The sequence below is a fragment of the Cervus canadensis genome, chromosome 5 (genome assembly GCF_019320065.1).
Source record: "Cervus canadensis isolate Bull #8, Minnesota chromosome 5, ASM1932006v1, whole genome shotgun sequence".
NCBI lineage: Eukaryota > Metazoa > Chordata > Mammalia > Artiodactyla > Cervidae > Cervus > Cervus canadensis.
Window position 1 is genome coordinate 2,278,990 of NC_057390.1, and position 22,840 is coordinate 2,301,829.

Here is a 22,840-nt window from a genome sequence, read left to right on the forward strand (position 1 = left end):
TGCAGATCAAGGGAGCTGCGCCTATGCTGTACCCTTTAGGTTGCATGACCGCCTTCACCACCTGCAGTTCTGGGCTAAGTAGCCCGGGGCAGGGGCCAGGTATGGGAGTTCCCCAACAGTCTGAAAACTGCACCTCACTCAGGGTTTCCCAGGTGGCACAGAGGTGAAGAATCTTCCTGCCAGTGCAGAAGACACAAGAGACATGGGTTCAGTCCCTGAGTCGGGAGGGTCCCCTGGAGGAAATGGCAACCCTCTCCAGTATTCTTGCCTGGAAAATTTTCAAGGACAGAGGAGCCTGGGGTCACAAAAAGTTGGACATGACTGAGCACGGGACAGGCAGGCACTAAATTATCTTAGGCACCCATGAAGCTACATTACAAACGGCAGGCTGCTAACTTAGCCACTTAGCTGCTTTTGACAAAGGACACAAACGCAACATATACTTAATATTAATTTGGGGGGTGGGTTGCTAGATTCATTTAGGGAACAACCGAGGAAATTTTAATATGAGCTATTAGACGTTATGTACAACAGTTTATCTGTATGCTATTTGCAGTGTAGCTTACACAGAGTATCTTTATTATTTAAAAAAAAAAAGCACGCTCAGGCACTTCCCAGGCGGCCCAGTAGTTAGGACGCCATGCTTCCCCTGCAGGAGGCACAGGTCCAACCCCTGCTCAGGAAACTAAAATCCAGCAGGCTGCACAGCAAGGCCAAAAGAAAAATAAAACCCATGCCCAAGCATTTAATGACGTGTGTTTGCAACGTGCTTTCAGTTGGTCAAGGAAAAGCATATTAGTCTAATTGGGCCAGTGTAATGAAACACCACAGAGAAGAGTGACTTAAATAGATTTCTCACAACTCTGGAGGCTCAACATGCAAGGCTGAGATGCTGGTCTGTTCTGGCCCTGGCGAGAGCTCTCTGGCTTTTCACGTTCCTCATGTGGTGGAGGGAAAGACCAACTTTGGCAGCAATTAGTGTGAAGGGCACTAATCCCATCATGGGGACCCACCCTCATGACCTCATCTAAACTAACCACTTCCCAAAGACTCATCTCCATCACTTGGGGGTTAGGGGCCCAGCATGCATACCCACTTTAGGACACAGTCCAGTCACAGCAAAGTGTATACAGGGAAGATAAAGCACACACTGCAACAGGTTAACCACCAGCAAAGGCGGGGAAGGGTACACCAGGTTTTATTATTAGTACTCTTTCAACTTTTCTGTATGTATATTCAAAATAAAAGTTGAATTTTTTAAAACATTTTTTTGATGCGGACCATTTTTAAGGTCTCTATTGAATTGTTACAGAAGTGCTTCTGCCTCCATTTCATGTTTTTTGGTTACAAGGCATGGGGCATCTTAGCTCCCCACCAGGCATCAAGTCCACACACCCTGCATTGGAAGGCAGAGTCTTGACCACTGAAAGAGCTGGAGGATTTTTAAAGTTGCTGCTGATATAAAGCCTGGGAAATGCTGTCACATGAGCACCACCTTCAAGAAAATGAAGGTTCTTCCAAGGGAGTTTTCCAGTGTTGCTTCCAGCTCAGGGCTTGACCCTTCAGTAGACAGTATGAGGCCCACTTGGTGTCAATGTAAAGAACTTCCTGAAAGCTGGAGCTGTCTGGCAGCACAAATGCCGCTCTCAGTTAAGAGCCCAACTGCTTCTCTGTGCAACTGTTCACGTGTAGCCTGGACAGCGGCCAGGGTGCCAAGCAGGGGCCTCCACGGCAGGGCGAAGGCCAGGACCCAGCTCTCCAGTGAGGGGTTACACAGACCCACGTGTACCCGCAGCCCATGACCTCTAACAGGAGGTCTGCTAGCTGAGAGGACTTTCCAGCAATGTGGAGGAGCGGCCAGAGTCTTGCGTGTGCATTTGTGTTCACCTCGTGTCTCCCACAGGCACCATCATGCATACACTCAAAACTCACCGTGTGCTCAATGTCTTCAATGGATCCATCATCCGGCACCAACCTGCATCCCAGGACGGCCTGTGTGACCTCACTTTCCACCACGCCCTGGGTTTTGGGGCTCACTTCCCCCTCTCCAACTCCAGGGCTCCAGACCCAGGCCAGAGGCCCTGCCACTCCTAACGCTGTTCCCGCCAAGTCCATCCTTTTAAAGCAAAGGGTGTGGGTTACCAGTGGATCCAGACAAGGAAGTGGAAACGGGTGGTTTGTTTTCAATTGCCAATCTGGTCACCTGGAAAGGCCTTATAATCCATAGACAAGGTGGTGGGTGGTGTGGCAGTTACCGCCAGGGAAGATCAAACCTTGCTGCTTTCATGTGCCAGCTCTGCAGGCAGGAATACGCTTTTTGACCAGGAAGAAATAATAAGCCCAGTATGCAAGACTTCCTTGACAACATATGTCCAAAGACACATCCCTTCATACCAATCTTTATGTATTTATTCACTCATTTGGTAAAAACATCACAGTCAGGAGTGAAATCATTACAATGACGTAAGTAACTGTACAGACCAAGACCAAGTGAAGAGTCAAATTGCCAAAAAGCACGTGAGCAACACACAGCTCCTTTACTCAAGTGTACTCACGGCACTCGCCCATACCACCCCTGTCCCAACAGTCGCAGGCGCTAAGTTCCAATGCAACCCAGGGACTCGTCCCTGGGGATGAGGAGGGAGACACAACCAATGAAGAGAAGCTGGGGCTGTCTGAGGCACCCATCTGGTCTGCCAACGACGCGGAGATTGCAAGAAGTCAAAGAGTGGAGCAGGCATTTCCTTGGCACAAACTTAGGCCACAAAAAGTTTAAGGGGCTTAATCTCAGCTTTCGCCCCCCTTTGAGCAACAGAAAAGGGTAGCGAGTGGAGGTGGGGGATCTGGTCATTCATACTCTAACAAGGGGAAGGAGGAGGGTCTGGAGCCCTTCCGCTGCTCCTGGTCAGAGCAGCGTGACAGTTAGCCAGGCCAGGCCGATCCCATCTGATTGTGATTTTATCTCAACAGCATGGCTTGCCTTAATTTTAGCTCGGAAGAGGACAAAAAGCTTCTAACAGGGTCACATGAATCACATCCCCCTTGATGAGCATTTGGGACCGACTGCATCTGTCTGCTCTCACAGCTTGTCTGCAGCTCTGAGAGCTTCCAGGGAGGCGCCCAACCCCCACCCCTCTGCCTTCAGCCTTCCAAGATGGCCAAGTTGCCGGCATAAAGTCAAACCCAAAGTGTGAAAAATAATGCCCGAATCAAAACAGTGCTGTCTATACAGCCCAGACTATGGGAAAAAAAAATCCTATTCCATTCCCTAATTCCACCCCCGCTTTTTAACACAAAAGTTAAAAAAAAAAACACAAAGCTAAACTGGATGTTTTGAGCATCTCCACTGATCCTATCAAAAACACTGATGATAGAGTTACTGTCTGACAGTGTTTAGTTTCCCAGCGTTCTTGGTAAATGGGCTACACTACACGGGGAGGCGGTGACCCAGATGAACACAGCACATGAATACCGAAGAACTGGCTGACTCAAGGGAAACTGCTTTGCGTGGGGAACGGCAATGGGAGGCAGAGATTAACATCTCTTAGTACAAACTTTATGTCCCTAGAGACAGCGGAAGGTGAGGACAAGGCACTTACGCTGCCAAGCAATAGTTCACACCCCTTCAACACCAGGACTGTGACCTAGAGTGCCTCCCGCCATGACCTGTCATTGAAAACTCAACCGTCCAAGTGGTCCAGTTGGACCTTCAGAACCGAAGGAAACCAACCCAAAGTGCCGCAGAACCGAGGCTGAGAACGGAATGTGGGCAGAGAAAGTAAAGGATGTCGTCCCATCCGGCCTGAGGCGAGGCTGGTTCCAGAGGAGCTCCAGGAACACCAGTTTCAAAATGCTTGGCCCTAGAACATGACAAGGCCCTTCAGATGCCGCCGCCTCCTGTTCCGATACAGAGCAGCAGGGCTCTGAGAGCGGACACCAGTCCTGAATCAGCCTGCGTGGTGGCTACAGCAGAGCCCTGCGAGCCCACCCTGTTCCGCAGTGGAGGGAGTGACGCCGCCGAGGCAGGGCTGGAACCCGCCTGGCCCCACTTCCCCAGGGCCTGTCAGGCGTACTCGATGCGGGCAGGCCCACAGCTGCCCTCGCTCTTGCGCTCAGAAGATGGGGTGGCGGCTTTGGCCTCACTCCCCACTTCCAAAGGCTTAGATGAGATATAGTCCTTCACTTTGATCTCCATGTTCTTGGCTTTCAGAGTGGCCATGTGCAGCTTCTCCAGGAAATCTGGCATTCCTGTTGGGAGAGAGGGCAATCTGGGCGGGCAGACACACAAACCAGTAGGCTCACTATGTTTTCACTGTTTTAGTCACTCAGTCGTGTCCGACTCTTTGTGACCCCACAGACTGTAAATCTGTCCATGGGATTTCCAGGCAAGAACACTGGAGTGAGTTACTGCTTCCCCACTTCCTTCTCCAGGGGGATCTTCCAGACCCAGGGATCAAACCTGCATCGGCAGGTGGATTCTCTACTGCTGAGCCACCAGGCTCAAAATTAGCAGGGCCTGTTTCTCTCCAGACAGGAAGTCAATGCTTCCTTATAGAGACCACAGCCTCGCTGACAAACAACAAACTTACAGGCAGTGAAAGCCATCCGGGACCTCCGGGACCCTTTGAAAAGGGGCATTGATCAAGCCACCTGAGTCCCCACAGGCGCTCTTTTATGTGATTCAAATATCACTTATCAGTGGCACGGCCAATTTTGCTGAAAAATGTCAAACAGAAACACCTAATCTCCTCTCCATTCCCCCCTGAAGGGTAAGACACCGCTTACAGAGAACAAGAGAGAAAATCTCATGAAGCTGTTTCTAAGGGAAGAGACCGGCCAGGAAAAATGCAGTCAATCACAGCAGTGATGTGCTGTTGCCTTTGTTAAGAAGGGTGGTGGCCCCTTTCTCCAGTGGACTGTCCTATAACCACATGTTTTAAGGCTTCCGACACGATCTAAGAAGAAAATTTGTAAATGCATTAATGTACACAGTGTGTATTAGGCAAACGTTCTTCGATTCACCTCTGGGCACAGGCTTCCTTTTGGGACTCCAGAATTCTCATCCCTCCAAACTGCAGCTAGAGGCTTCACTACCTTCAAGACAGTATTCAACAAAGAACTCGGAAGGCCTCCCGTGAAACAAGTCTTAGCCTCCTTGAAGCCACTGAGAAGCTAGAGAAAAACAAAACGTTCAGCCCAAGTACCCGGGCCCGTGCACAAGCACCCACTCACCACTGGAAACCATCCAACTAACGCAGTAGCGCGGAAACACGGTCTGGGGGTTGTCACTGTATGTCAGCAAGTAGTCAAAGCCGTTCTAGAAAAGAAAAACAGCAAAGATGAAGGTACCCAAATCACCCCTCACAGCCTCCATCCCCAGTGCCACAGAATAACCAAGATGGGGCAGAGAGCTGCATTTTTTTTCACCCTGAGCAGAGAAGAGTTAACACCGAAGACCTGAGAGGTTACTATCTCGTGAGGCTGGCCCAGTGGTGTCTGGTAGGTTGGTGCCGGCCTGACCCCGGTCAACAGTTAAGTACTCCAGGGCTACCTGTGCCCCCTCTGTGCAAACAACGTGCTTCCTGCTGAGCCCCTGCTCTCCCCCTGGGGTCTGGGACTGTAGGACGTGCTAGGCAGAGGGTGCCCATGTGACCAGCCCCTAGTACAGACTCTGGGTGCCGAGTCTCCACTGGGCTTCTCCAGGCAGAATCATCACACGTGCTGCTGCTTTTCTGTGGTGGGAGAGGATGTGTTCCGAGAGAACCCACAGGGATTCCTCCAGACCCCGCCTGTATCTCCCCCATCACTGTGATAAATCTTAGCTGTGAGTACACTGTCAGCTGGGTCCTATGCATCTTTCTAGTCAATCTTAGAATGTGGGGGTGGACCTCAACACATACCCCACCATGTTTAAATATCTTAATCTTTATTGAAACGATGTTAACTCTTACTACTATCACTGTTAACACTAGCATCAAACATTTACACGGCGCTTACAACTATGTGTTAGGAACTGCTTCAGCTCCTCACAACAATCCTATAATGTAGACGCTGCTAATCCCCATTTTATAGATGAGGAAACTGAGCACAAAAGGTGAAGGGACTTTGCTCAAGCTCACCCACATATTCAACCAGAGCCAAGATGAACCCAGAATCCTGACCACAGGGCCAGGGACCCACTCTCGCTGACTCAGCCCTCTCACTGGTACAATGAAGACAAAGATTAAAGACATTTACAGGGGTCCCGATCCCCGGAGAGGTCTGAAGCAAATATGCTCCACCCGCAGGGTAAGAGAGAACCACTTTAAAAACTCCTTATTGAATTTGTTATTGTTTCCGTTTTATGTTCTGGGTTTTTGGCTACAGGATCTTAGCTCTCCAATCAGGGGTCAAACTCAAACCCCCTACACTGGAAGGCAAAATCTTAACCAATGGACTGCCACCGAGGCCCCGACCCTGCACTTTAAAAAGCAGACTGGCCAGAACTGTAGACAGCAGCACTGTGACTCTCAGGCCTTTATACTGAAGCTCACCTTCTTTATTCCCTGGGTGAAACGCTTAGTCCTTTATTCATCTACTCAGCAGCTCTCTGAATGTCTGCTATGTGTCTGGGCACTGTGCGAGGCACTAAACGGGAGATAAGAACATGCTAGTCCTTGCCCTCAGGAGTTTCCAATTAATAGGACAAATAGGTGCTGTAACAGAGACACAGACCGAATGCCACAGAAGTAAAGAGGAAGGAGAGGTGAGGCATGCACAGTGGGAATGAGTGACACCACAAAGGCTGGCCAGGAGACAACACGAGCTAATATATATAAAAAAACTTGAAATGACCCTTCCCATAAAACACTTGGACTGAGAAGTCCAAAGTCCTGAGTTCTCATCCACTACTGCCTATACTGAAAAAAGTCCAAACTGAAAACAGTTGCCATCAGGAAGAAGGAATTAAATGGGTAGAAAGAACAGGGATGTAAGCTAAATTACTCTTAAGAGTGAACAGGCCTAGAAATATGAGAACTTCTAGATGCCAAAGTGTGGTATTAAGGCTCTTAGAAGAAATGCTCATTTTCAGATTCACACCTAAACTACAGAAGGTGAACCTGAAACATAGCACCAGAAGACAGCAGAGTTTCTGAGGTCAAGTCAAAACGACTCTGGTCAATAAGAGGATCCTAGATAAAAGAGACTGTAAAACAAACCAGGTATGCTTAAATCTTTGAGTCTCTAACAGTACCTCTTTTCCTTGTGGCCGTACTGCACAGCATGCAGGACTGAACCCAGGCCCCCTGTATAGGAAGTATGAGTCTTAGCCACTGGACCGCCAGGTAAGTCCCATCATTTCTTTAAAAACTAAAAACTTTAACCTCTGGAGGGCTGCTTGTTGAAAGAACCAATTCAATATTTTAAAAGCTAGTAAATGAAGGAAATAAATCAGCATCTTTCTTATTTCCCTTTCCTCTGTGAACTATAGGAAATCAAATAGTCAATGTATAAATTTTCAAGTACTGGCTCCCCTGGTGGCTCAGCTGGTCAAGAATCCACCTGCAATGCAGAAAACCTGCATTTGATCTCTGGGTTGGGAAGATCCCCTGGAAAAGCAAACGGCTATCCATTCCAGTATTCTGGCCTGGAGAATTCCATGGACTGTATAGTCCATGGGGTTGCAAAGAGCTGGACATGACTGAGCGACTTTCAAGTATGTCATCTAATAAATAGAAATAAGCGAAGAAAGAATGAAGAGTTCATACAAATAGTATTTTGTAACTTCTAATAGTTGAGCTGAGTAATATTCATCAATCACCTCCGAATTCACAAAGAAAGGGATCAGAGCCTTGTCATGGTGAAGGGGCTTGCTAACTCAATGAAGCTATGAGCCATGCCATGCAGGGCCACGCAAGACCGTTGGTTCACAGTGGAGAGTTCTGACAAAATGTGATCCACTGGAGGAGGAAATGGCAGGACACTCCAGTATACTTCCTGTGAGAACCCCATGAACTGTATAAAAAGGCAAAACCAGACATTATATACCTTTTAATAAAGCAGTCTTGCTCCAAGCAAATAACCTGAATCTGTTCAAACCTCTAGCTCTAAGTACCCATACATAGGGAACACAGGGGACAGAAAAACATCAGATGACACTATGGGAACATAACCAGCAAAATCCAGGACAAAGAAATGCTTCTCCAATAAATACAATTCCAAGGGGGGAAAACGGAGGGAGAACTCAAGATATAGATGCAAAGCTATGGTGTGAACACATTGCAATATCTGGATCTTATCTGAAATCCTGATTCAAATAAATACAAAAAAATTCATGGATGATCAGAAAAGCTTGAACACTATAGATGTTAGATATTAGGGAATACGATATTATGTTTCAAAAAATCTTTCTTTTTGAGATAAAAACTAAAATATGTATAGAGGAATTCTTCAGTTCTTCACTAGAATCTGCTTCAAAAAAAATCAGGGTTGTGGGAAAGTGACCAGAAAGAGTACAGATAAAACAAGTCTGGCCAAGTGTGTGGTCACTGCCGGAGTCGAGGGAGGATACAGAGTCCATGCATTATGTTATTCTACTTCTCTATCTTTTGTCTACACCTCAAATTTTCCTTAATAAAAAGTGAAAATGGGGAGTTCCATGATGGCCTGGGCGTGAGCACTCCAGGCTTTCACTGTCATCGCCTGGGTTCAATCCTGGTCAGGGAACTGAGGTCTTGTAACCTGGCAGCACAGCCACAAAAAAAACACCACACCTTGGCTCAGGATCTTCGTTCCATCTGGCAAATCCAAACTCAGCTCCTGGTTTTCAAGTACCTTCTATACACGGTCAAGGTAATCACCACTCCTCCCTAAACTCTGCCTTCCTCTCTAAGCACTGAGTCTCTCAACATCCAAGGTTCCCTCCTTCCTTCGTCTGCGGCTGAATCATGGAATCATGTCTTCTACCTCCAGGGTCCTTCCTGTTTTCCTCTACCTAGAGGCTGCTTTTTTACAAGAACCAACTCAAGTCTTACCTTTCTCCTAAGAGCTTGCCACAATATGCTATAATACTTACACAGACAATGCATACTGTTCCCCCGCCTCAGCTGAAAGAAGCTATTTACTGACAACAGACTCCGCTGGTGGCCCGACTCTGCCTTAGCTATTTCACGGTCAGGGTTTCCAAAGGCGGTAATGCTGGCACTCCAGTCACTTTTCCCCCCCAAACAGGAAATACACGGACAAAGTTCAAATTTCAGAAGCACCATCAAAGAAAAGCATGAGGCATACTTCTAACTCCCACAGTCCCCAGCCTGCCCAGGCAATAGCAACATTCTTGCTTCTAATGCAAGGACTTTGAAACATGTTTAACTATACTTACTTACAACACACTGGAAACAATACTTTCTACACTGCCAACCAAGTTCTTTCTTTCTCAGCCTCTCTCACACATATACTTGTACATATGTAATCAAACAAAAGTTTCATAAAATATGCTTAGATTGTTTCTATTTATTCCTTTTCAAGCAGTAATTAAGTCTGTCTCCCACTAGTGGGTAGCAATGCATGGTTTGAAAAACACTGCTCTATGGGACTTTACTAGCAGTCCACTGGTTAAGACTCTGAGCTTCCAATGCAGGGGTTCGATCCCTGGTGGTAAAGATCCCATGCGCAAAAAAAAAAAAAAATATTGCTCTAAAACGGTACAAACATCAACATACACCTCCCCGTAAAACACCACACTGACAGAGGCAAACCAAGGTTTCTGTCACGCTTAAGAGTCCTATTATACGGTGGTGGAAGTAAAACAACTTGCTGAAAACAAAAGCACGGCTAAGAGAACATACAGCTCTAAAACAGAAGCGATGGGGAAAAACAAAGTGATTTCAAAGTTAACAGGACTAAAAACAGGAACCACAATCAGTATGTATGCTCAACAGAGATTTGGCTAAAACATCAAAAATAAAACACCACACTAAGTTGAAGAAAATATTCTTTGCAAAGGAAGGTCATAAAATGCTCAAGAAAGCAGACAGCATTGATAAGGAAACAGGAGTCCAGAAATGTGTTAAGTGTTCTGCCCACGGTGGGAATTCTGATGGAAACGTAGCTCGCTCTGGCTGAACGCCACCAAGAAGCCTGTATGAGTCAGGGCCATCGTCTTCTCATAACTGCCCCTCAGGTAACAGGAGCCAAGGGGTCATCACTACTCTGTCTCAAGGGTCTTCCAGGTACACCACTCTATAGGAGGGGTGCTCAAGCGTGGTTCCCAGGCCAGTAGCACCAGCCTCACCTGGGAGCTTAAGACATGCAAATCCTCAGGCCACAGCTCCCGTGGATCCGATGCAAGCCAAGCTGGAGAACCAGCATGCCCTCCCCAGTTCAGACAAAAGGCGTTCCTTGAGAAAATTCATAAACCGCTAACCCATCACATCTCGGATGATGTACAACTCACCTCATCAAATGACTTGTGTGGACGGATAACCATTTGGGACTCGTATGATCGGACCCTGACGAATTCCGGAGACTCTGGCACACTCGGGTGCTCCACAGCACTGGCAGGGAGAGAAGCAAGAGAAACTGAGAACTGTCTACACACAGGCCCACCGGAGCTGAAGTTACGAAGTAAAGGCAGCCTCTTAACTTTTAAATGACTCCATCAGAAAAGTCATGAAATAAATATACACTACCTTCTACAGAGTGAGTTACCTCGGTGTTTCCTGCCTCAGTAGGCTTTGTGTTAAGAAGACAGTGTCTCTTTCAATTATCAGCATTAAGGAACTGAAGAATTAGTTTGATGAAAGGTTTGCAACCCTTCAACCCTCTGAGACAGTCACCAGTCCCAGCCCTCTCACATTCTTGCTGGGATGCACGGCACCCTGGCTTCACTCACAAGACAAGCAGACTCCCAGCAGACACATGTGAATGAAGGCCAAGCTGAAGGGACTCGATGGGAACCACTGCTCAGCACACGTACCGTGACACCAACACCATCACGTTGTTTTCCTCATCCACGCTGTACCGCCGAACGTACACATAATCCCGTGAGTACATCGGGTACTAAAGAAGAGGAGGGGTGGGAGGATCAGGGCTCTGTCTCATGTGGACATGATCAAAGCAAAACCAGAGGTGACAATACTCACAGGAAAATGGGTCACCCAGTGAAGAACCTCAGAGCCACTGACCACATCCCTCTCGATCACTTCCAGCTTGATCACCAGGGCGTCCCACTTTTTCCTATATTCTGTATCCAGCTACAGAAAGAGCAAAGACCATGAAGACCCAAGAGATCCAAAACAAAGCTACAGAAGACTTCTCCAGATGAGTGGGCCTCTTACCCAAGAACCTTCTTCTGAAACTGTGATCTGACCTAAAAAGCAGTGCCCAAGTGTCAAGACACAGCTGTGTTTACTACTGATGAGTCTTTTAATAAAATCCCTTCCTGTAGGCCAATCCCATTACTTTTAAAGTGAACCTTAAAAAAAAAAAAAACCCAAGTGTAAGAAAAAAATATTGTCATAGACATGTCTAGAGAAAATACAGTAGCAGACAGTGATAGAAATCTGTAAGGGTGAAATAATTCCAAAAAGTTTTAAACAGACAAAAAGTCCAAAAGTACGGGCAGACACCTCACACAAATAAAAGTTGCATTATTTTAAAAATTTCTAAAAAAAAAAATTTCTAACATCACTAAGAACTAAGGAATCTCAAAGTAAGACACATATCATACACATTCAAATCAACAAAATTTCAATACAGATCAACAGAATTCAGTGCTTAGGGGAAAGCGTGCACTTGTGTGTTAGCAGTGGGTGTTATAATCACCACACTAGTTACTCAAAGTCCAGTAAAACATGGAACTCCAGCAAGGAAAAAACAAATTTTGCAGAACTTTAGGTGATCCCAGCTCCCCTTTTCTCTATTTCCCCACAAGGAGGAACAGAGTCTTTGAACACATACTCTTATCTTTATTAAACAAACACCTTTACTGTGGACAAGTTCCACATTGCTAAGTCCTGACTACATCTGTACTGAAGGGGAAGGACATCGCTAAGCCAACAGGTAAAACTGGAATACAAAGATTCTATCAGAGTTGCATCAGTTAAATTTACTGACTCTGATAATGGTACCATGGCTAGTTGGGAGATATGTCCAGTTTTTTAGGAAATACACACTGAAGGCTTTTGGAATAAAGGGTATGTAACTTGCCCTCAAATTGTTTAGGGGGAAAAAACTATAGTCTTATAAAATATATTAAAGCACTCAAATCCTTCCTCTATTTGATCTTCCCAACAGCCTTATAAAGAGCAGAACTGGCCTCATCCCCAGCAGGCAAACTGCAAGTCAAAGGCTCACCCAGAGGCTATCTGACGTTAAATGTGGGGCAGAGAGATGGGTAGACTGAAGCCAACCTCTTATCAGTCAGAGAAATCACTCATGTGGACAATGGCAAGAGGACGTCTAGTCTTAGCAGCTCCAGATCTGGGAGGAGAAATGTACTCACCTGAACATTGAAGAACTGCCGCGGTGTCACGTCCGTGTAGGTTCCAAACACTAGAACAAAGAATAAGCAATGTTTGCCAAACTCATCACTCACTCTATTCCTATCACTTAACTGCATTTCAACCGCAGAGTACTGACATACAGATTTTAAAGGCAGATTCAGAAACCAGAAGTCACACTGGGGCAACAATGTATGACAGAGACAACCTATTGCAGAGTGTAACACAGACAAGGAGACTCTCGTTGTCAGGGAGGAGACGCCAACAGCACACAGGGCAGCTCTCCCGGGACAGAACCGGAACGGAGAGTAAGAGAACAGAGTGCCATGCCCCCGGCGGGGCGACACACACCCCCAGCCGGGCCGGGCTCACCTCGGTACTGGTAAAGGTGGGTGCCTGAAATGGGACGCCGCCACAGCTTGAAGTGTTTCTTATCCATCACCATCTCCCATGGCTGCTCTTTGCCTCCTGAATCTTCAATCCCTTCTGTCTGGGATTTTGGTTCTGGGGGGTGGCGCTCAACTCCAGAGCTCCGAAACATACCTGACATTTCCTCCAACCGTTTCATCTCATCAATGGATCTGGAGAGGAGAAAACCAACAGGTGTGGTGGGGTGGTTGGAGTCAGCCCTGAAAAATGAACTGGCCACACAAAGACTTACACAGAGCAGTGTGGGTTTAAAACAGTATAAAGTGAAGGGAATAAAAATATGAGTTCCTGAGTCTGAATCCCAGTCTAACATTCATCAATGAGAATATTAAATTACTTAACAATCCCTATTTCTTAACCTGTAAATTGGGGATGATAATAGTACCTACTTCAAAGGTTGATTATAAAAATTAAATTTACATATAAAGTGCTTAATACAGGCCATATAATTAGCCCTCGCATTTTATGCCTATGAAATGTCATTTGATATCCTTTGCCCATTTTTTATTCGCTTGTCTTCCTATCACATTTTAAGAGTACTTATGTATTTTTCCTCCTTTATTTTAAAGAGAGATAATTCACTTGCTATAAAAAATTATACTTTTACTACATACAAATCAGTGCTTTTTAGTATAGTCCCAAGGTTGTACAACCATCACCACCAATTCCAGAACACTGTCACCAACCCCCAAAGAAATCTTTACCCATAGCAGTTACTTTCTATAGCCCCTGACAACTACTAACTTACTTCTGTCTCCATGAGTTTGCCTCTCTGGACAATTCATATAAATGAAATCTTACAAAATATGGCCTCGGGTCTGGCTCTTTTCACTTAGTAATATATACAAGTTTCACTCATGCTCTAGTTTATTGCTTTTATGGCTGAATAACATTCCATTGTATGGCTATATCACATTTTGTTTACCTATTAATCAGGTGATGGACATGTGTTTTCTACTTTTTGGCTATTATGCATAATATTGCTATAGTTATCTGCATACAACTTGTGTACAGACAAAAGCTTTCAGCTGTCTTTGGTAAATTTCTAGGAGTAGATTTACTGGGTCCGGGAAACTTTTTGAGCAAGTGCCAAATTATTTTCCAAAGCAGTTTTTCCATTTCTAAATTCACACGAGCAATGTATGAAGGTTCCACCTGCATCACATCATTGCCAACACTTGTTAATGTCCATCTTTTTTATTCCAGCAATCCTAGTGGGTATAATGACTAATGACATTTAGCATATTTTTATGTGCTTATAGGTTATTTGTGTATCTTCTTTGGAGAAAAGAGCTATTGAAATCTTTGTTTTAAATTGGGTTGTCTTTACTGTCAAGTTTTAAAAGTTCTTCATATATTCTGAACAAAAGTCTCCTGTTAAATATTTACAAATATTTTCTCTGACTCTGTGGGCCATCTTTCCACTTTCTTGATAGTAACTTTTGCTGTACAGAAGTTTTCAATTTTGATGAAGTCAAATTAATCTATTTTTTCTTTGACTGTTCATGTTTTTGGTGTTATATCTAAGAAACCACTGCCTAATCCAGTATCGTAAGAACGTATGCCTATATTTTCTTCTACAAGTTGTAGTTTACATTTAGGTCTTTGGCCCATTTTAATTTTTGTGTACAGTGTGAGGTATGGGGTGTAAATTCACTATTTTGCACATGCATCTCCAGTTGTCCCAGCACCATTTTTTAAAAAAACACGGTTTTCCCTTTAATCTTTAAACAACAGTTAGGAAAGCAAGACTGCTGGCTGACTATGTCACTTTTACAATTCAAGACTGAAGATACCACCTACTGATGTGTTCTGTCTGAAACGCCCTTTCTTACTCCTCTTTAACCTTCAAAAACCACACGAAGGGTCTTGCCTGGCAGTGCTCTCAATGCCAGGGGACACGGTTCACTCCCTGGTCAGGGAAATCGGTCCTACATACAAGAGTCTGATGGCACAACTAAAGGTCCCATGTGCCATAACCGAGACTCAGTGCAGTCAACAAATAAAAATATAAATTAAAAAAACCCATAAAGTTCAAGGCTAACTCCAAGAAAGGGTTAACCATACACATTTACTTGTATTCCTCTACAGAAACATACTGCACTATATTATAATTAATCTATCTTTATGCCTATCCTCCTTACTAAAATGGCTCCTAGCAAGCACCTGGTAAACATTACATGCCCAGTAAGTGTTTGCAGAATAGAGTGAGTAAAATAAATATGGAGGTAGGCCTCAATAATTCAAATTCTTATTAAAAGATTACATTAATACACTGCTTTAGAAGTCGAAAATTCAAAACCATACCAGTAACCCACGATTAAAAGTTTAGAGCCATCCAAACGATAGCACAGAGATCTGAGTTCTAGTCCCAGCTCTGCCAACTCGAACTGTGATTTACAAGTCATTTTACCTGCAAAGGCTCCCCAGTTCCACCTGTAACATGAGCAAATTATTCCTTGAAGGTTTATTCCAATTCTCTGAACTTTGAACTTCAATGAAAGTATTTATGTACGAGGACATTTGTGTTTTGACCACCTGAAATCTTCTTCTATTAAGGAGAACCCCCAACTAGGTGAGATACAGCCCAGTCCCCCTCTCATGCCATAGCAGTTATCACGCTAACTCCTCATCAAATGAGGTTAATCAGAGACTTTTGGTAGAGGCTTCAAGTCTTGAGGAAATAACTCAGGGCACAGGACCTTTCAGATTTCCTCACTTTTCTGGAAGGAGAAATGCAACAGATCTGCGGGAAACAAAACCAGCACCACTGTCCAAAGAGTGTTCCTGTAGCAGGTCTTGGCTATCCTCCCAGCCACCCTGTGTTCTCCTTGGCCTTGGGCAATGCTCTGCGTCCTAACACCTTTCTAATTAAACCCTTTTTGGAGAGAGTTAACCTGTATCAGTTTCTTTGTTTGCAACTGATAACACTAGCCAGTCAATTTATATTGATGTTCTGATGAAAAATGTTTAACCATTTTTTAAAAGTTTCAGTGTGAATTAAACATTGCAAAACAGGATTGTCTGCTATCATTGCAAAAACCATAGAGAAATAGGGAAGGAAATTTAGAGTAGGCAATAAGGTCTTGCAGAGGAGAAAGCAAAAGTAAAGACACAGCTAGCTCTGGCTGTGAGAACAACAATGCAGGTATCACGTAGGACCAATCATGATCTGCTGAGGACTAGTAAAGCACCCTTCAAAAAAATTAAGCTGGACTCTTCAATGTCCTTACCACATAATGAAGAGGGGCAAGAACGTCTTGAGTAAAATACATCAGAGGCTCATAAAATTATATAGTAATATGGTTTTAAGAAAATTAAACTATATGACTATAGGCAATATTTTTAATGGCCTTCTAAGACTCAAAGTGGTACAGTTTCTGACCCACTGCTTAACCAGCTTCTTAAGATTAAAGGTCACTATGTGACCTTGAAAAATCTTGAGACTGAGTCCCTAGGGGGGATAGCAATGTCTTGTGAAGGTATGACACTCACTCTTTGTACAGCACAATATGAATGCTAGAAGACTGCATCATGAAAGTCAATAATTATTGTCCCAGGTTTAAGAATCTCAGAAGAGTCTCAATTTCTAAATGCTGACATGACAGACATCAGCACTGTCGCTATCATTTGTGTGAAGAATGAAAAAAAAAAACCTCTCACTATGTATCACATTAGCCTGCTGTGTCAAATCTTATTTGGAGGGGATGGTTGCCTACACCTTGTTATCTAAGAGACTTAAGGAACAAGGGAAGAAACAGGACAAAAGAGATTAAACCCAAAATAGCAATAGAACCAGATTAGTAAGAGGATCAAAGAAAGATAGTCAATGCTTTCCTTTCTTCAAAACTAAAGTCATTTCAACATTTAAGGCAGGCTGTATGGAAAGCTATGGAAATTGAGGGCATAAAATCATGAAAACAAAAAAAAATGAATATAATCATATTAGGCTCATCTAGGGGAGTCCTACCCTAAGTGTAGAGCTTAATATAAGGCTCCAAAATGACTCAAATGAAGCCATTCCTGTAATGAGTAATTTACCAAAGTAACACTGCTTTGTTTCAATGATCCCCTCCTCAAATTCCCAATTATTGTCAAAGTTAAAGACCTTGAAGAACAACTGTCATGGGACATACACAGAAATGAGACATCAAAAGCTCCTTGCAATTCTCAGCCAACTGGTTAACCATCAAATAATGAAGACAATCTCAAAAAAAAAAAAAAAAAAAAAACCTCTGCTTTTACATAATTCTGATTATCTAAGAATGTATGGGAATAAAAACATCCTTAAGTGACAGTGGGGGGGTGGGGGGGGAGTCCCTTTAAGCCAAAAGGACTTTTTCGTGATCATGTATCTAATTAATAGCACAGTGAAAAGTTTAAAGGCTGAAATAGGAAAACGGCTAATTTTCTTCATGAAACTTTATTGGTACAAATTTATTCAAATTTCAATAGCAATGAATTGTAAACTTTTTTTTAAAAAGGAGGGAAATTAATGGAACATTTTCCCCTAGTCTTTCATATTTCTTAACTTCCTTCTTTTTGTTCCTGTAATTTTTTTTAATGTTCCAAAAAGAAAAAAATTACTAGTAGTATTTTTCCCTAAGATTTGCCCTGCACTCACAGAATGCCAGCCAGCACCAAAAGCAGTGGTTATTTTGTCTGGTCATTTAATTGAAGTCAATCAGGTAAGAAAGCTAGACTAAGCATTAAAAGACTTGATTTCTACACCTGGCCTATCAACGAGAACAATTTACTTCTTTCCTCAAGTTTTCATGCTGCTGCTGCTGCTGCTAAGTCACTTTAGTCGTGTCCGACTCTGTGTGACCCCATAGACGGCAGCCCACCAGGCTCCCCCATCCCTGGGATGCTCCAGGCAAGAACACTGGAGTGGGTTGCCATTTCCTTCTCCAATGCAGGAAAGTGAAAAGTGAGAGTGAAGTCGCTCAGCCGTGTCCAACTCTTCGCGACCCCATGGACTGCGGCCTACCAGGCTCCTCCGTCCATGGGATTTTCCAGGCAAGAGTAATGGAGTTAGGTGCCATTGCCTTCTCCAAGTTTTCATGCTGATTCTCTATTAATGAGTTCCTATTTACGATGTTTGCATTAAAAAGGGAGCCTTCCAGCCCATCACTGTGTGACAACAGCAATGTCAGAATGAGAGTGCACCAGGACAAGCTGGTACAGAAATGGCACAGAAAAGCCAAAGGCTGTGATTTAGGGGCCATGGGACAATCAGCTCTTCTTCCACGAACAATGAAAGAAATGCACGTGTCCCGGGGCACAGTGGACTATGCTCATTCTGGAAGCTACCCAAAATCATCTAACCAGTGCCAACAAAATCTAAGATCTTCTAACTTCAGCAGTGCATCCTGTAAAGCAAACAAAATACTTAAAGCATGGGAAGGGAGTCTGGGGGTTGAATGGATACGTGTATATGTATGTCTGAGTTCCTTTGCTGTTCACCTAAAACTACCACAACATTGTTAATTGGCTATACACCAATATAAAAGTTTAAAATATACATAAAAAACCCACCAAACCTAAAAAGATTAACCTGTACTCAGAATATCTTATTCAATAAAATATGGGAATTCCCTGGCAGTCCAATAGTCAGGATCCCTTGCTTTCATTGCCAAGGGCGTGGTTTGGATCCCCAGCCAGGAAACTTAAGACCCAGCAAGCTGCACACAGTGCGACCAAAATAAATTAATTAATAATAAAATACAAACATGACAAGCTAGGAGAACAAAGATCTTTCAAATCACCATACAACCAAGATACAGTTGACAGCATATCATTTGCCAACCCCCCCCATCAAGATAACATTTCTAAAAATCCTCAAAATGGACTTGATCAAATTTTAAGTATATGACTGAACTCAAGAATGAACTGGACATGGAGAGTTAAATGAGGGCCTTTACTGGAACAGCAAGGCTGGGGAGGGTCAAAAAGGGCACCTTAAGTGCTCTTACGGCCTTTGTCTAAGCTTCTGTATTAACCCCAAGCGGGTTAATACAGAACAATACCTCTTTAGGAGCTGGATTAGAACCAAGTGCTTCAACTGTCTGATTTCTTTCTCCCACAGTGGGTAGTGACTATGAACTCAAATGTTTACCACATCTATTTCTTTTCCTGTTTTCCCCTCCAGCTCCTGGAAATGGGAGACCTACTGAACAGGGGTTCTAGAACATATCATCAATAAAAATATACGAAGAAATAGTATGAACTCTATCACCCAGGCCCCAACACTACTCAACTCCTATTCCCAATAGGGCATCCAGAGGCCCTTTCCTGGTCTTTCTCTTTCCCAAACCAAATCCAACTAGGATTTTTTCCCTCAAACTTTACGACTGTGGAACATGGGTATTCCATCATCATCAAAAACAGAATGCAAATTCAAACAGTTGATTGGTAATTTTGCAACTAAAAAGTTATCTTCCCATATTTCTCATACCTGAGAACACCATCAGAACAAACGGACAAGATCCCCAAAACACTAACAGAAACTAGGCAGACCACCTCTCATGCTTTGATACCTTAACGTTTTTGAGTTAGGTTGCTCATGGTTATGAGTTTAAACTGCACTTGTAAAACAGTCCTTTTTACTGCTAGGAAAATTATTACCAGCTCTAAAGATACACTTTGCATTTACCGACAACTCACAATGTTGCCTGGTATCTGGGTGCTGCACTTCCAGACAGATCACAGTGTTAACTTTACCGAAATATTTCCACTTTAACCTAACCAAAAGTGTGAAATAACAGAAGAAAAGGCTAGAATAGACTTGTATTGGAATTTATCCGAGGTAGGGGGACTATCCGAGGTTCCTGAAATCAGTTTCAGAGTTCAGGGGGCAGAATATGTGGAGAGACACACATTTTTTGTTAAAAAAAAAAAAAAAAATACAACAACAATGTAAAGCACGACCCAAAGCAAGGTTTCCTCATGACACTACATGAAAACTCTAAGGGCTCAGTTTAGAGCCACAGATCAACAAAATCAACTAATGGTACTGTACTTCTCACAGAGGTTTTTGATGATGACAACATTGATTACAGAGCCTAATGAAACCCTCGGAGTTCTAGTGGAAGTGAAAATCCCATGGATGGAGGAGCCTGGTAGGCTGCAGTCCATGGGGTTGCGGCGCGTCGGACACGATTGAGCGACTTCCCTTTTACTTTTCACTTTCATGCATTGGAGAAGGAAATGGCAACCCACTCCAGTGTTCTTGCCTGGAGAATCCCAGGGACGGGGGAGCCTGGTGGGCTGCCGTCTATGGGGTCCGCACAGAGTTGGACACAACTGAAGCGACTTCGCAGCAGCAGCAGCAAGAAAAACTGACCTAATTCTTCCAAGTTAAAATGTGTAGGCTAATGGTTTGTCCCCGGAGGGCAAAATTTCCAGTCTCATAATCCTGCCATGAGTCACAATGACAAAAGAGCTCTCCTGGTATTTCTCACAAATCCCATTTGGAACAAAGTAACTTTGTAACTTGCGTATCTACATCCTCAGGTCCATTTTAAAACCTGTTTGGTTTTTGCACCTTGTATGCGAGCGTGCTTGCTCAGTTGTCCCGAATCTCTGCGACCCTAGGCCCCTCTGTCCATGTAATTTTCCAGGCAAGAATACTGGAGTGGGTTGCCATTTCCTCCTCCAGGGGATCTTCCCCAACCAGGGATCGAACCCATGTCTCCTTTACCACTGTGCCACCTGGGCAGCCTTTGCATCTTCCTGAAAGAATGAAAGATTACATGAGCAATAGCTTACATGTCTTCAATACCAACTTCCCACGTTATTTTTTTTAATTAGTCAAAAAAAGAAAAAAAATTGGCCGCACCCTGCGCCATATGGGATTTTAGTTCCCTGACCAGGGATGGAACCTGCGCCTCCTGCATTAGAAACGCAGTCTTCTTAATCACTGGACCACCAGGGAAGTTCTCAAAACGTTATTTCTATAGTGGCACGCTCCCCCAAAGTCCCCCTCTCCACTAGCCTACACCTGCAGTTATTTCTAATTCAACAAATCAAGTTAACCCGCAGAGGCAATGTAGAAACGTTGGTTTGCTACAACCAGATCAAACTACTTGCATCGTCACTTCCAGTACCACCCGGTCAACGGGAGACAGTGATCGCCAAGGCCGGCCCCAGGTTTCAAGGTTTCCACCTCCCAGCCCCACCGCCCCCAACCCCCAGAGAGGAAGCACGACCTCGCCACCGAGCCCACCTCTGCAACTCCTCCTCCCGGATCCTCTCCTCGTCCCACACGAACACGCCGGCGAGCGCCGCCATCAAGGCAGAGGCATGGCCCGGGCGTCCGCGCAGCCGGCGCCAGAGGCGACCGAGGAGGACGCGGCGCGAGCTTTCCGAGTACAGGCGGCCGTAGAGCTGCGCGATCTGCTGCGCGCGCCGCACGCGCAGGCCCGTCACGAAGCGGCACTGATTGGCCAGCAGGGCGAGCAGGCCCCCGCCCCGCGCACCCGCGCGCCCGGCCGCCGCCGCCGCGCCCACCAGCCAGGCGGCCAGGCCGGCCGGCGGCCTACGCGGGAACATGCCGCCCGCTCGCCCAGCCGGGGCCCCGTGCACACGCCGCGCGCCCGGAGGAGAGCGACACCTCGCTCACGGCGCCAAAGGAGCAAGGCCGGGAGGGTACGGGCGCCCTCTCGCCGAGTCCTCCTAGTTGGCCGGCCCCGAAGTTGTCTCACGGTCTAACAGGTCCTTCATCTCCCTCTGCAGCAACCGCTGAGGAGAAGTCTCCTTTGAGAAAAAGAGTCGGTCCAGGCACCGGCCGCGGCGGTGGGCCCGCGACCACTGCAGCAGGCTCTCCGCGGTTCCGGCCGCAACGCCGGAGGGCCGATAGCGGAACAGCCCTTTCGGCCCCCTGCCTCCTCGGCGCCCCCGGGCCGGCGCCAGGGGCCGGGGTACAGAGCGCGCGGAAAGCGGCGAAGCTGGCGAAGAGATCCCAAGCGTTCCGCGTCCACCACATGCGGGGCCAACTTGCACCCTACCACCAGTCTCCGCCTCCCGGCCCTGATTGGGCGCGGTCCGGACTCCGGGTTCTGATTGGTGGCGCCAGGTGCTCGTCACTGCCCCCTCGCGCGGCGAGCCTGGACCCCTCGCTAGCAAGGTAGGTGGCGCGGCGGCGAGAACTAGTCAAGGGCGGCTCGTAGAGTGACCGGAGGACCTCGCCGCCGCCGCCATCTTCCGGCCGCCGGATCCAGCCCCGCTAGGGTCCGTGGCCAGGTGCCTGTTAGAACCCGGCTCAGTGCCCTGTCGATTGTTTTGAGAGGCTTGAGATCGTCGCCTCTAATTTGAGTCTAGGGTGAGGGTGGGATCTTGGCTTTGTGTCCACGAGGCGCTGGGGATATCCAGATTGGGGACTGGGGGCGGGACAGTGTAGACGCCTTTGGTGGATGGAGACCCTGCCGGGCCTTCCTCGGCCTCCCCGCTGGCTTTCCCGGAAGCGCTGTACGAGCCAAGACCACTGAGCACCGCTCCTCTCTCTTCGACACCTCGACCGAGAGCGGGCCAGTGGGACATCCTTAGAGCCTAGGACGCTGTCAAGAGAGCTGCTTGGGCAGGTGACCCACCTCAGTGTGGAAATGCGGTAGCCCTTTCGTAAAAGAGCAGCAGAATGGAGTTACTTGGGGCAGATGGCCCCGGTCGCGTAGTAGCTGTCCTTCTGTCTTTGACCCGAAGGTGACAGCGTGAGAAGGTAAACAGGTTTCCTAAAACCTACTTGGCACTACCCCAGAACAGCCTGGCTAAATGATCTTAAAGAGTATTAAGTGACTATTCTGTGCACAACCTCGGTAAAACGAAAGGGCTGGATGTCCAGCAGGAAAACCTTACACGAAATTCTTTTATTTTTTAAACTTATATTAAGCTTATATGTTACAGTACGGTAAAAGGAAGTCTTCATGTGACAG

General features: G+C 45.7%; 1 protein-coding gene across 1 annotated transcript; it reads right to left on the minus strand.

Annotated features, from left to right (window-relative positions):
- Positions 1-2,387: 2,387 nt before the first annotated feature.
- Positions 2,388-21,913, minus strand: STARD7 (StAR related lipid transfer domain containing 7). The gene is made up of 8 exons (XM_043467789.1): positions 21,139-21,913; positions 12,855-13,063; positions 12,485-12,534; positions 11,124-11,234; positions 10,958-11,040; positions 10,436-10,535; positions 5,233-5,317; positions 2,388-4,248 (listed from the first exon to the last, which is right to left on the minus strand). The coding sequence occupies exons 1-8, from the start codon at positions 21,462-21,464 to the stop codon at positions 4,064-4,066; spliced, it is 1,149 nt and encodes a 382-aa protein (XP_043323724.1). The 5' UTR covers positions 21,465-21,913; the 3' UTR covers positions 2,388-4,063.
- Between the last annotated feature and the right edge of the window lie 927 nt (positions 21,914-22,840).

Excerpts from the sequence above, each read along its gene's own strand:
- STARD7 (XM_043467789.1), bottom strand. The coding sequence starts at position 21,464 with ATGTTCCCGCGTAGGCCGCCGGCCGGCCTGGCCGCCTGGCTGGTGGGC. Across the intron at positions 13,064-21,138 it reads CGGGAGGAGGAGTTGCAGAG|ATCCATTGATGAGATGAAAC; the intron begins GTGGGCTCGGTG and ends TCTCCTCTCCAG. Across the intron at positions 4,249-5,232 it reads TAGTTGGATGGTTTCCAGTG|GAATGCCAGATTTCCTGGAG; the intron begins GTGAGTGGGTGC and ends CTCTCCCAACAG.